This window comes from Cinclus cinclus, chromosome 7 (assembly GCF_963662255.1).
Source record: "Cinclus cinclus chromosome 7, bCinCin1.1, whole genome shotgun sequence".
In the NCBI taxonomy this organism is placed as follows: Eukaryota; Metazoa; Chordata; class Aves; order Passeriformes; family Cinclidae; genus Cinclus; species Cinclus cinclus.
The window spans coordinates 2861711-2874689 of record NC_085052.1 but is presented as its reverse complement, the minus strand read 5'-3'; the positions used below and the strand labels follow the sequence as shown (position 1 = coordinate 2874689).

Genomic DNA, 12979 nt, shown 5'->3' with positions numbered 1-12979 from the left:
CATAAATTAATAATTTACAAGTACCTGAGCAAGTATACAGAGCACCATAGCACAGCACAGCACCAAAGGCAGTAGCTCAGAATTCTTAAAAATAATGCTGTTTTAAACATTAAAAATTCTAAGTATTGTCATAGAAATGAACTCCAGCTGGAGTTGAAAGATAGTGCAAACTTCTGTCTTCACTTTTTAAAATAAAGGTGTCATTTCTACTCATTTCACATCCATAGTGTTGCTGCACCTGGATACCTGTGGTGGATGTTTGGGAGCAGGTCTGTTGGGAAGAAAGAAAACAGCAAATTGTTACTTAATCTCCATTTTTTTTTTGGGTGCTCACCAATTTTGTACCTGATCAAAAATGTCAATAATGTTGCAGAATTCTAGGCCGTCTCCAAAAGTTTTAGGAGCCAGCTTGAAATGTTGTTGCTTTCAGAATATCTGACTAGAATAGACAGCCAGGGGTTTAATCAAAGTTTCTTTTTGCATTACTTTAGTTAAAATATTAGGAGACTATGTTGATTCTGTTTTTAATGTTCTGAGCATTTAAGTGCTTTACTGGTAGAATTCTTTAAGGTACCTTAAAACACCACTTTCATCTTCCTTGTAGCTCACTTTATTCACATGAAACTGAGAAATATTGGGTAAGAAACCAGCATTGACTAAGCCCACTAATACTGGGTGTAGTTATTCCACTTTCTGATTATTTTTTCCTAATATATCTTGTATTTTTGAAGTGTACAATTTCAATGCTTTCTGAATCTTTTGGATATTATTTTCAGATGATATCAATTGATGTTTCCTTGGGAAATGGGTGATCAGGAAATTGCTTTTATTGGCAGCCGACTTTAACAGCATTCAGTTCTTAGCCTAATTCAGATGGGGGACTGAAGAGAAAAGTTATTATTTATTGGTTGGTTTTTGTAAATATGCAGCCAGGTGTTTACAGCCAAACCTTCACAGGAATTATAAATCCTCATATTCTGTGGGAGTCAGAGCCACTGTGCTGGTGCACACCCGGTGAGAGGCAGTGTGATAAACAAAATTAGAGATGGAAATTATATTGGAAGTGGTTGTTGCAGCAGTTCCTTGAGCCATCTTAGCCATGTTGCTGCTGAAGTGCTAAAATCCAGGTGTTAGGATTGACACCTTTTTGGGACTATCTAAAAACAGAGGCCAAAATTAAGGGAATAAAAAGCAGGTACATATATTGAAGGTACATTTATATATGTATATGTATATTCAGGTACATATATATACATACATACATATTCAGGTACATTTAGGGCAGACAAAACCCCCAGGGGCTACACCCAAAAATGGATGATGGGTCATGAGTTTTCGTATTTTTATAAGTTTGCTCCATTTTAATATTGGGGGTTAATCTTCCAGTTACAGATTGAGGTAATGAAGTCATTTACCCCAAGTTTTCTCCCCCCCAGACTCACTTTAGTTTGCATTTCTCAGGGCCTGGGACAGTGAAGGGTCCTTGATTCCCAGTCTGGAGGGGGATTGTGTCTGACCAGAATGGGGAAGCATCAGCTCACACTGAGTACGGAGCTGAGAGTTACACACTAAAGAACTGCAGGATTACAAGCAGATGAACACCAACAAATTAACATATATGACAGTAAGATGCAGAAGCTGAGATGCCAAGGCACCAGGAGGGGACTGACCTGGCAGGGGTGCCATGGGGCAGAGCCCTGGGGTGTCCTGGCACGGTGGGACCCTGGCGTGCCCGGCCCAGGGGGTCAGCAGGGAGAGGCTTCCGAGGGGGGCTGGGCTTGGGGGGCTCCTGCAGGAAACACGAGCTCCTGTCAGTGCTCAGAATGCACATCAAACCCCTCCACTCAGCCACAGCTGAGATAAATTCATGGAATTGTGGAATTACAGGCTGGGTGGGTTGGGTTGGGAGGGACCTTAAGCCCCAAGCAGTGTCACCCCTGCCATGGGCAGGGACACCTGGCACTGTCCCAGTGATGCCTGGAGGGGCTGCCTGGGACAGAGTTCAAGGAATAAAGCAGGGATTTATAAAACCCTTCCAAGGATTCACCTTGGGCAGTGCAAGAGCCTGGCCCTCCACCCAAGATGGACCCTGGGTCAGGAGTTTCACACTTTTATAAGATTTGGTCCATTCCCACACTGGGGTTCATTGTCCAATCCCAGCTCCAGGTTCTGCAGTCCCACCCTCCCAGATTCTCCCCTCCATTCTCTGCTCTTTGCACTTTTTGGGGCAGATGCTGCAATGATATCCTTGGTTCTGGGCTGGAAAAGGATTGTTTTGTGTGGCTGAGCTGTGAGGAGAACTTGGAACACTCGGTATGGAGTTCAGAGTCACACACCAATGTGGGACAGAATCTGGGAAATGCAAAAGCTAAAACTTAAAGCATCACCAGGGTGCTCCAAGCCCCATCCAACCTGGCTTTGGACACTTCCAGGAGGCAGCCACAACTCTGGGCAAAACCTAGACCTCACCCCTCCTCACAATCTCCTCCTAACACCTACTCTTAAAAATATCTTCAATTTATGTTTAATCAGCTATGACCAGAGAAGTTTAAATGAGTAAAAAGTAACTTATTTTTAATAAGCTGCCAATTGTATTTTGAACCAAGGATTTAATACTATATTTTCATGATTTTATGTCTTTTGATTCTTTACTCTAGAAGTGCAGGGTGCATCTCTACCGGACTCAAAGCTTAATTGGAGGTAAATGAAAACAGCAAAGATTCAACACATAACATAACACAACATTTCATTGAAATGGCAATTCAAATGACCACAAAACCAAACTGGCCCATTCTGGTTTGGATTGGGAGCATCTGTGGAACTATTTTTTTTTTTTTTTTTCCCAGAGCTGCTGCTGTGCTTTCATTCTGTGGAATTAAAGGCTCCATTAATAAAGAACAGAAGTCAGCTGCTCTCAGGCTGGGCCAGTGGCTGCTCTGGGTGGTCCCTGCAAACAGGGAAACTTGGCTGCTGGTGCTCCTCCTTATGGAGAGCTGGGACACATGGAGTGCCTTGCTCAGGGCACACAAAAACTCTCCAGTTCAGCCCCAAACTCACTTCACATCTTTCTACTACTGGAGCTGCAGAGCCACACTTTTCCCAGGGAGTTTTATTCCTTAATTTTAGTTTGCCATAAGTATCATCAGTAAATTTAAAGGAAACAGGAAGATCTTACAAGCATTATCTGATTAAATTGTCCCTTGAAAGATGTGATCCAAACAAGCAATCAGAGCATGAATTGCTCCTGAATGAAGTCCAACTTTTCATTGTTTGTTTTGAGTATTCCTTTGTTTATTTATTTTCCATGGCAAATATTTGCTCTTTCAAGAAGGAAATGCAGATTGATTATCCACAGGCATTTTGATAAAGAAGAAAATACATGAGCTTAAGTAAATTTCATATATAATAAGTTCAAATTTGCCATAAACTCCATTTTAAAGCTGCATCTAATGTCCACCCTCTGTTTAATTCTCTGCATAACAAGTACTGGTATTGATGGGTACACGGGCCCAATGCCTGATTTATTTATTCATTCATTTCCCACTCAAAATGTCCCCAGGTTAAAATATCTTTAAAGAGAAAGCAGCCAAGTGTTTTGACAGGCATGTGGCAAGTTGGTAGGAAAGAGTAAATGAAAGAAAAAGTGAAAAAGGGAGGGAATGCTGATAAAAATGGAGAAAAAATGGTGGCTTAGATGAAGCAAAATGCAGCAGCATTCAATAGAAAGGAGATTCCACCAGGAACACACAACCTTGGGAACAGAGGAAAAAGCTCTTTGAAGAAATAAATCCCATCCCCCAGCCTCATTACAGGAGGGTCTTCCCTATCCTTTCTGTGCCACAGGAGAATCCAAACTCTGTGTGTTAACTTGTGTGGGGCCTTGCAGAGCCTTTGATGTGCTGGGAATCTGCAGCACAGCTCTGCTTCCCTCATCCCTCTTCCTCCCTTCTCCAGCTCTTCCCCTACAAAGCTTTAGCCCCACATCACAAAGAGTTTATGGATGGATTTCTTTGTCCATTTTATATCCACAACCTGGCATTTAATGCATCCAGGCTCTGCTTGTGGGAGGGTTGTTTAAAATATTGGAATGAAAACCACAATTCTCATTCTGAGCAGCTCCAAAGACATCAGGTGCATGAAATTCCAGGTTTTTTCCATTGATTTTTAAAGAAGTAACTGAGAGCCCTCTGTATCTACAGCCAGACTGAGGTGTCACAGGAGAGATATTCCCAGGATAACTGTGGCAGAAGGAGCAGGAGCTGAGCTGAGCTCAGTTTTACTGAGGAAAAAGTAAAACCACAGAGTTCTCTTTCCTGGCATTAGGATGCTCTGTAAAATTCGAGATATATTTTGGTAATAAGAGGATGAGAGTGTCAGAGGCAGCAGCTGAATGCTAAAAGTAACAAAATCGAGGGGAAGAGACCAAAAGCATAGACTGGACCCCCAGTTAGGAAAAACCTGCACTGCTCCCTTGATTCACCTGGGGCTCTGCTGATTTATGCTGACTGTGAATCTGGCCCATAAATAAAGACTGTTTGTCTTGCAAGAACATCTGAAAGAAGGAAAAGCTGTTTTTCAGTCAAAAGATAATTAAATATTAAACTTGGCAAGAGCTAATTTGCTGAAGACTTTCTGTTTGTTTGATGGGTTGGGTTTATCTTGTGTTGTCTTTGTTTTTTAACTGTTTAACTTAAAACTGAAAGGAAATTTTATATAATTTGCAGCACCATCCTGCAGTACTGAGCATCTGGGTGACATCCTGAATGTAGCAATAATTTTTAAAGTCCTTCCTCTTGCTGACCTTGGATATGCTTCCAAGAGAGAGCTGAAGCAATACATGAAGTAGTATCTACATTTATTATCCCAAACTATTCTTAAAGTAATTTACTACTTCCAAGCTTTGAGGGAAAAAAAATTAACTCAAGAATGAAGGATTTTCTCCCCACACAGCGTTTTTTGGGGTCCCTCTGATATAAAAAGTAGTTGTTTCTGACAATATTGAGGTTATGATATCATTTTGAAAGAATCCTTGCTCACTCTTTAGGCTGCCTTGAGCTGATCCCCTGTTTGTCCTTCTTGTGTTCTGTGCAGACTGAAAATGGGGATATTTTGCTTGATGAAGGAGCTGTCACAAATAATTTGAGCTGCCAAACTGAAAAGCTTTTTGACAGTTTCAGATCTGACAGTCTTTGCTAATGGTAGTCCTGCAGGTCTGGTATTCCACCTGGCACTTTTGCTGGGATTTGGAGCACTAGGATTTAGGAACATGAGTTGTAGGGGAGCACTGGGCTGCTGTGATGTGCACTGTGCTGGGGCACAATAGGAAATGGTTACTTTTCCTTTTCTCCATTTATATTCTGCTTAAGATTTGCACTTGAAACCTTCCCTTTGACCACTGTGAATTGTGCAGAATGTTAGAGAATACAAGAAAATGAACAATGAAACTACTGGAGCTAAAGACAAGCAACAGGAATCAATACTGCTTCCGATTCCCTCCAAAATTTATTTTAGAAAGCATCAGCTTTTCTTACTCCCCTGGAAAGTATAGTGGTTGGAAATATGGAAAAGAGGAGACAAAAAAGCAAATAAAACACTGGCTGCACTTGTAAAAGTTGGTCTAACCTGAGTTATATAATGTTCAGGCTTTAAAAAATTAAATCTAGGTACACTTTTTCTGCCACAATGAGCAGGGACACCTTCCACTATTCCCAGGCTGCTCCAAGCCCCAGCCAACCTGGCTTTGGACCATTCCAGGGATCCAGCAACAGCTTCTCTGGGCAACCTGACAACTTCTCTGGGCAGCCTCCCTCATCCCCGCTTGTTTCTGACATTTTTCCAATCCCTTTTCAAAGCCCTGCACTCCAGCACTGTCTCAGAGCTGTCTCCTCCTATCCATCACCAGGAAAGGGTTTTGGAGCAGCTCTCAGGGCTCCTGCAGGTGAGAGCCTGGTGTTAACAACATTCACTTCATTTTAACCTCATACCACACCCAGAACAGCACCACAGCTGCAGAACAGGAATAGCTGCTTGCCTGGGTGCTTTGCTTAGAAACAGTCCACAAGTGCCACCAAAAGGGAGCAGCCAGTGACAAGAAAAGGCATTATTTAATACAGACAACTGCACAGACAGCTGCATCTACCCTCTAACCCTGAGACGCATCTTATTCAAAAATTAAAAATTAAAAATATTTACCATCTCTACTTAAACATTGCAATGAAAGGAGTGTCTGCATGAAAACAGCTTTTTTCAGGTCTGTGCCCTGGTAAAACAGACTGTGGTTTCAGCCCTTGGCAGGGCACAGGCTCATCAGGCTAAGGCACCTTTTGCTCTCGCACATCACATCTACAACGTGACTCCCCAAACTCTCTCTCTGTGTTTGGCACCTCACCAACAAACCGTGGAGTTCCCCTCTGGCTGCGCAGCTGGAGAGATGAGCCTGTGTTTGTTCTGCTGTCCTTTGAGTGGTGAAGGATCCGAAATTTTAGGATCACAGCCCCACTTGCCACAAAGCAACTTTTCTACAGAACAGTTCTAAACTCACACAAAGTATAAAGGAAATACAGTGGGAAGAGGGCAGCAGGAAAGATGAGAAAACACTTCATTTCTCCAGAGTACATATTAAATAGAAGAGAATCAATGGTTACCTGGGAGAACCTCAGTGAAGGATTAGCTGGCAGGGGTCTCTCAGGCCCAGCTTGGTGGCCTGGCAGCTGGGGAAGGGGTGGCAGGACTCTCTGGGGTGTTTTTAGTGGTGGCACCTCGTGTGTCTTCACAGGGTTGCTGATGTCGATGATCTGATACGGCAGCGGCCGCCTTGGGCCCTCTCTCTGGGAAAAACCATCCAACCAAAGTTATGAATTCCAAGGGCTGGCACAGAATCCCAGGATGGTTTGGTTTGAAGGGATCTTAAGGACCACCTTATTCCAACCCCCTGCCATGGGTAAGGACACCTCCCACCAAGGAGCTCCAAGCCCCATCAAACCTGGCCTACTGCTACTTTAAAATCCATGTTCGCCCCTTGCTTTTCTCTCCTAGAGACAAAACAATTTATTTTCTGCACTGGACATCTCCACCTGTCTTCAACGTGGAAGCCATAAGTGAATTTTGAAGCCTACATACTCTCCCATTTACTTAATGTTAGTCCTACATGATATTAAGATCATGTAATTATTGTATTACAATAAAATACTTCACTGAGATCTGTGAGACCTTTTTTTGGTTTCCCCCCCACTTCTTAAAAAAAATTATTTAGGGTCTCACTTTTTGTATGGTCGTATTTTGTGGCTTCATGATGAGGTTTTTGCTAACACATGTGGGATGAACATGATTTGGCTCAGATGAACTGGAAGGTCTTGCTGGACTCACAGACCTGCAATACAAACATTTAATTGTTGAACATAATGTTCTGCTTCGTAACATTTTCTTAAACAGAAGCCTCTTTTCCGAATGAGATTTTGCAAGGGCTTTCTGCCTGGTTATGGTAAACAAGGAAAGTAAAAATTGTCTAGCACTCCTGCAAGAATAAAAATAAATATTGATTTTTTAGAAACCCGTAGTCTGTTAAATTAGTTTCTGCAATCTGTGGAAATGCAGCTTTGTAACACCCAGGAGATTATTCTAATGAATCTAACATTTAAACAGTAATGACCTCAAATAGGAAAGTTTCAGCTCACTCAACTGAGTTTAGATAAAAGGCCACGCAGTGTAATGAAACTGTTTCAGGCAAATGAAAATAAAGGCAATGCTTCCATCGCTGCTAATTTTTCATCCCAAAAGGAAAGAGGGATATATTCAAACCAATACCTGCACTTACTGCCTATCAATGACATTAAACCAACCCAGGGAGAACACTGCTGTTATTGGTAAATATTTTTTTCAAGGCTGGCTCTTTCTAACACATTCACAGTGATGAGAATTGCTGTGTTTACTGCTTCCTTTCCTTAATATCTATCGGAATATAATTAGGGAAAATGGGCATACCTTAATTTCTCTATTGTTGTCTTCTTGCTCGTAAACAGCCACCTCATGAAATTCTTCCTTTTGAGGTACATGATTGATCCAGCAAAGATAAGGCACAGGATGCTTATCAACACTCCTATGGTCAAACTCTTATTGTCTGCCAAAAAAAGTCACATGGAGTTAACTTCCAAGGGTTTGCTCAGTGCCTGACCAAGGTTTCTTTGTTATCTTCAAAAAACAAAGATCTTTCAGTAGTGAAATCATGATGGGAAGCTTTGTTATGGAAATAACCATGATGTCATAAATTCAGTTTTGCCACTACTGCAGCATCTGGGATGCAGAGAAGAGAATCCATTTTGGTTTAGAACAGCATTTTTCATATAAAAAGAGACATTATTTCCCATCCAGATTTAGTTTATACATGTACTTGTGAGGAGACTGCTTGTCCTGTCATTGTTTATGTCCTCAGACACTAACCAGACACATCTCTGAGGTCACTAATGTGCCAACACTCTGGAGAAAAATTGGCACGGCATAATAAAAATCCTGTAAAATTAAAAATGTGTAGAAATAATTCTTTCTGAGGTTGACCAATTTTCACTCTTTATCCCGGCAAAAAAAATCAGGGGAATTCCCACTGACCTGCCTGCCTGATGGGTCCACTGTCCAGGCTGCCACCAAAGCCTGGCTTGTCACAGAAGGGGGGAGCCCACTCAGCCTCACAGTGACAGTTCTTTTTGTTATTGCAGACCTGCAAAACAAGAGAAATGGCTTAAAGATAAAAAAAAAATTCCAAGAACAGCCCGGGCTGGTAAGGGCTTCTAATCAGCCAGTGACACGTCAGAGAGGAATAAAACCTAGAGAAGAAAGGAGATGTGCAGATAGCTGCCCATTGCACACTGAGGTGGCAAAGAGCAACTCACCACGGAGTAAGAGGGATCCTAAAAACCATTATTTCTTTGGCAGGTAATCGTTGGAGTTGCCCCAGCTGACAACATCAATACTATGAGGATAATCAGACATCTCTTGAGTCTTGTTCTCTCTTTGCTCCCAGCAGCAGCATTATCTGCTGGGTAAGTTCTGCTCCTCCTGCCTGCACAGGAGCTGTGGAGCTTTTCCCTGAGCACTCCTCTCCATCCACGGCTTGCACTGGAATTATCTTTGGCTCTAAGATGAACCAGTTGCTGGAGAAACCTGTGGAATTATCTGGCTCTAAGATGAGCCAGTTGCTGGAGAAACCTGTGTGGAATTATCTTCCACTCTAAGATGAACCAGTTGCTGGAGAAACCTGTGGAACTTGGATCAGGGCAGAGGAGACCCTCGGGGTGATAGCGTAGGGTTAAAATGTTTCTAAAATCATGGGAATTACATTAGGTTCAGGGGGTGGAAAGAAAGGTTTGGTCTGGTAGGCCTGGGAAAGGGAACTAGAGCCTGGGAATGAATTAGATCATGTGAAAATGCACCTTCGTAATCATCATATAATAAATTATATGATTGTTAAGTGTAATGATTGTTTGGTAGTTGAATATAATTATTGTTTAATTGTAATAAGAATCATGAAAAACGATGTAATCATAACAAGAACCATGAGAAAGGATGTCTGGGGGACCTGATGAAAATTGCAAGAATTCATGCTTGGATAAGATCAATGTATACAATAGAACAAGATGGGTTTAATAATTAATATATAGTTATATAACAAAAAGGGTGGAAAAACACGTCCATCTCGAATCCATGTGGGAGTCAGATTTGGGTTTGTACCCCTGATTGCCAGAGCTCTTCAATAAAAGCACCTCCATGTAATCATCCTGGGATGGTGTGTTTCCACGCCAACAGGGGGGCTCAGGGATCACACCCGCAGTCACAGAGACACAGTGCTCCGTGTTGGGTGGCTTCACCCTGAGAGAGGGAGCAGCTCGTGGGGTCTGATCTGTCCAGTGCTCATCGCTCTCACAGCCCGATCCCGCTGCACAGAGGGCAAGGAGCCAGGAGATCCAGGGATTTTCCCTCAGGAGGTACCACAGTCCAAACCCTCACTATTTCCTTTTGCTGCTCCTCAGGCAGCTGCTGCGTGGTGAATACAGGGCTTAAAGTCCCACATGGAATCGACAGAACCGTGGAGTCACAGAATTGTTCACGTTGGAGAAGTTCTCCAAGATCGTCAACTGACAAAGCCACCCATGTCCCCAAGTGCCACCGCATCCACATGGATGTCAAATCCCTCCAGGGGTGGGGACTCCAGCACTGCCCTGGGCAGCTGTGCCAGGGCTGGAAAAACTACTCCATGAGGAAATTTTCTCAAATATCCACCCTGAGCTCCCCTGGCCCAGCCTGAGGCCGTTCCCTCTGCTCCTGTCCCTGTTCCCTGGAGCAGATCCCAAATCCCCCCGGCTGTCCCCTCCTGTCAGGGACTTGTGCAGAGCCACAAGGTCCCCCCTGAGCCTCCTTTTCTCCATCTGAGCCCCTTCCCATCTCCCTCAGGAATTCTCCATTCCCTTCCCAGCTCTCTCAGGAATTCTCCAGCCCGTTCCCTGCACACCCTCCAGCCCCTCAGCGTCTCATCCTGAGGGACCTCAAATGGACCCCTGGATCTGAAGTCACATTTAGGTGCTTAAATCAATTTGTATCTAAAGATTTTGGGTTTAGAGCTCATTGCCAATAAGGTTCTTAATTCTGTGCTAACTCCAGCTATCACTGATCTGCCACCACCGCAGAGAACCCACAGCACAGATTAATAAATGAGTTTTCAGTAAGACACAAATCAGCTCACAGGAGTTTGGATTATCCTGAACATGCAATATTCTGGCCAGGTCAGCTTGGCAGGCTTTCAGAAACACTGTGCTGCCTGAGTCTGCAGAGCACTAAAATATTCAGAGAGCTCAGACTGGCTGTGGTCATGAAAAATTAAAAAAAAAAAAAAATTACTTTTCAAAGACAGCAAGATAATGAAACATATACTTTGTTAAGCATTATTTTTTAAATTAAAGCACTGCAGGAATTCTCATTTACAATTCCATGAGGTCAGTTTTGCCACTGAGGAGTCACCAGAGGTTCTGCTTTGTACAGCCATAAAAAATGCCAGTCCAAGCCTCTGCTCATTCCAGCTCGATGATAAGAGGCAGCACCATCAACACTGCTCTGTTCTGCAAATTCAGGGTGATAAAATAAGTTGAAGCAAATTAAAATCCTTCCTCAGAGAGGACAGTGAATTTCTATGGGTCTTCCAATGTGGCTGCCACAGCTTTTCAGAGAAACAAACAGCTCATCAGCACATCAAGGTTAATAATGCAAAGCTTGACATAATTAACATTATCAGAATATAAACTGGGTTTCAAACCACTGATATTATTAAATGATATCATCACATTTTTCATTCTGTGCCACTTTTACTGTATTTTAATGTTTTTGGAAACGCTGTTTCATTTGCCTCTCAATCCAAATGCTTCCAATGCTCAATTCAAAAATTTTAACTTCTTTTTATCTATGGAGAAACTGCTTTTTCAATTTTTAATGGGAATTCTTCATGATGGAGGGTTAGACTTCAGATTGCTTTGAGGATTACAAGATTCCTTTGTATCACAGGCTGTCAATTAAGAACAAGATAATTACTGCCTGAGAAACATTTTTTTTTTGTCAAATGAAAATAATTTAATGTAAGTAAAAATGGAAATATGCAATAAAAACGTATTGCAGTGACTCTGACCGATCTATTGCAGGCACTTACAGATCCCAAAACCATTACAGAAAGTGATTTCTTGTCCAGTGGTTACTGAGGGATTGTAAAAGAATGTTTTCCTAGGATGCTTACCCCACGTCCATGGCACTTGGTGGCACATTTATGGACTCCAAAAACACTGGTGTTCTGGCACTGGCGGTTCAGGCAAATCTGCAAAATAAAATAAAAAAAAGGAGTTTTAACAAACACAGAGCTGCTGGAGCTCCCAGGACATTGTATCCCTTCTTTCCACAGTTAAATATTTCCCAACATGCCAATATATATAATTACATGGACACAAAGGACACCAAGGTTGAGTGTCTTCTTATTTTCCTCAGCGCTTTTAAAGTCTTTGAAATCCAAATCTGAGCAAGTTGAATTCTGCTCTCCTGGCCAGCCCTGATTTCACAGACTTTGTAGTGTTGATATTCTGAGTTTGTGCAAGCAAACCCTCACAGTTCCACTCAAGTGGAACTAGCGGGGAGACCCCGGGGTTTGGGAGGTTTTTAAGCCAATTTAAAAATCAGTAATTTGCATTTTTTTCAGCACTAGGAGTGCACTGAACAGGATTCCTTCAGGTTCCTGCTCTGTCTTCGTGTCTTCACCGCAGCAGATGATTCCTCAAGCAAAGCTTTGGATCCTCTTGGCGTAAATTATCAGTTTTGTTTATATCAATGGTGAAATATTTTTCATTCCAGTACAGAACCTGGGCCCCGGGCAGGTGAATGTTTAAGTGAGGTCCTTGATTTTTTATGGGCTTATCATTGTTTTCCAGGAAAACCAAGATCTTTCTAAGTTTTTCCAAGTTAAACAATTTTTTTTTTTTGGTGTGAAGAATAAACCAGCCCTTTTATACATTTGATATTTATAGGAAATGGAAGTAAGCAAATAGCATATGCACAGGAATAAAATTCAATTTTTTTTTTGTTTTCCAGTCATTGCAGATAAACTTTACTCTGCCAATGGAGCTGAAAATTGAGGTTAAGCAAGATTAGTGCTGAGTAATAATACCATCAAACAACAACATAACTGATGAGCACGTCAGTAATGAGAAGTTACCCTACTCCAAACTGAAAAAAGAGGAAATTAAGACTGGAATGACTGTTCCTATGCGATGTTGACAACAAAAAAAGGTCAAAAAGCCCCACACTGCACATTTTTGCTCATGTTTAACTGCAGTGCAGTTCAGTAGTACTAAAAGTCAGTCACAATAATTAGCATTAAGCTGGGAATAGTGTTGAAGGAGGCGACAGGGATGCTTAATCAGGGCACTTATCCCCTGGGGAGAAGGAAAAATGGAAAGGA

General features: G+C 42.2%; 1 protein-coding gene across 1 annotated transcript in view; it reads right to left on the bottom strand.

Annotated features, from left to right (window-relative positions):
- Positions 1 to 210: 210 nt before the first annotated feature.
- ADAM12 (ADAM metallopeptidase domain 12) overlaps positions 211 to 12979 on the bottom strand; it is a 170263-nt gene continuing 157494 nt past the window's right edge. The window contains exons 17-23 of the mRNA XM_062496601.1: positions 11768 to 11845; positions 8602 to 8710; positions 7981 to 8116; positions 7261 to 7369; positions 6645 to 6827; positions 1671 to 1789; positions 211 to 271 (exon numbers count right to left, since the gene is read on the bottom strand). Of these exons, the coding sequence (XP_062352585.1) occupies positions 211 to 271; positions 1671 to 1789; positions 6645 to 6827; positions 7261 to 7369; positions 7981 to 8116; positions 8602 to 8710; positions 11768 to 11845 (795 nt within the window). The remainder of the gene's footprint in view (positions 272 to 1670; positions 1790 to 6644; positions 6828 to 7260; positions 7370 to 7980; positions 8117 to 8601; positions 8711 to 11767; positions 11846 to 12979) is intronic.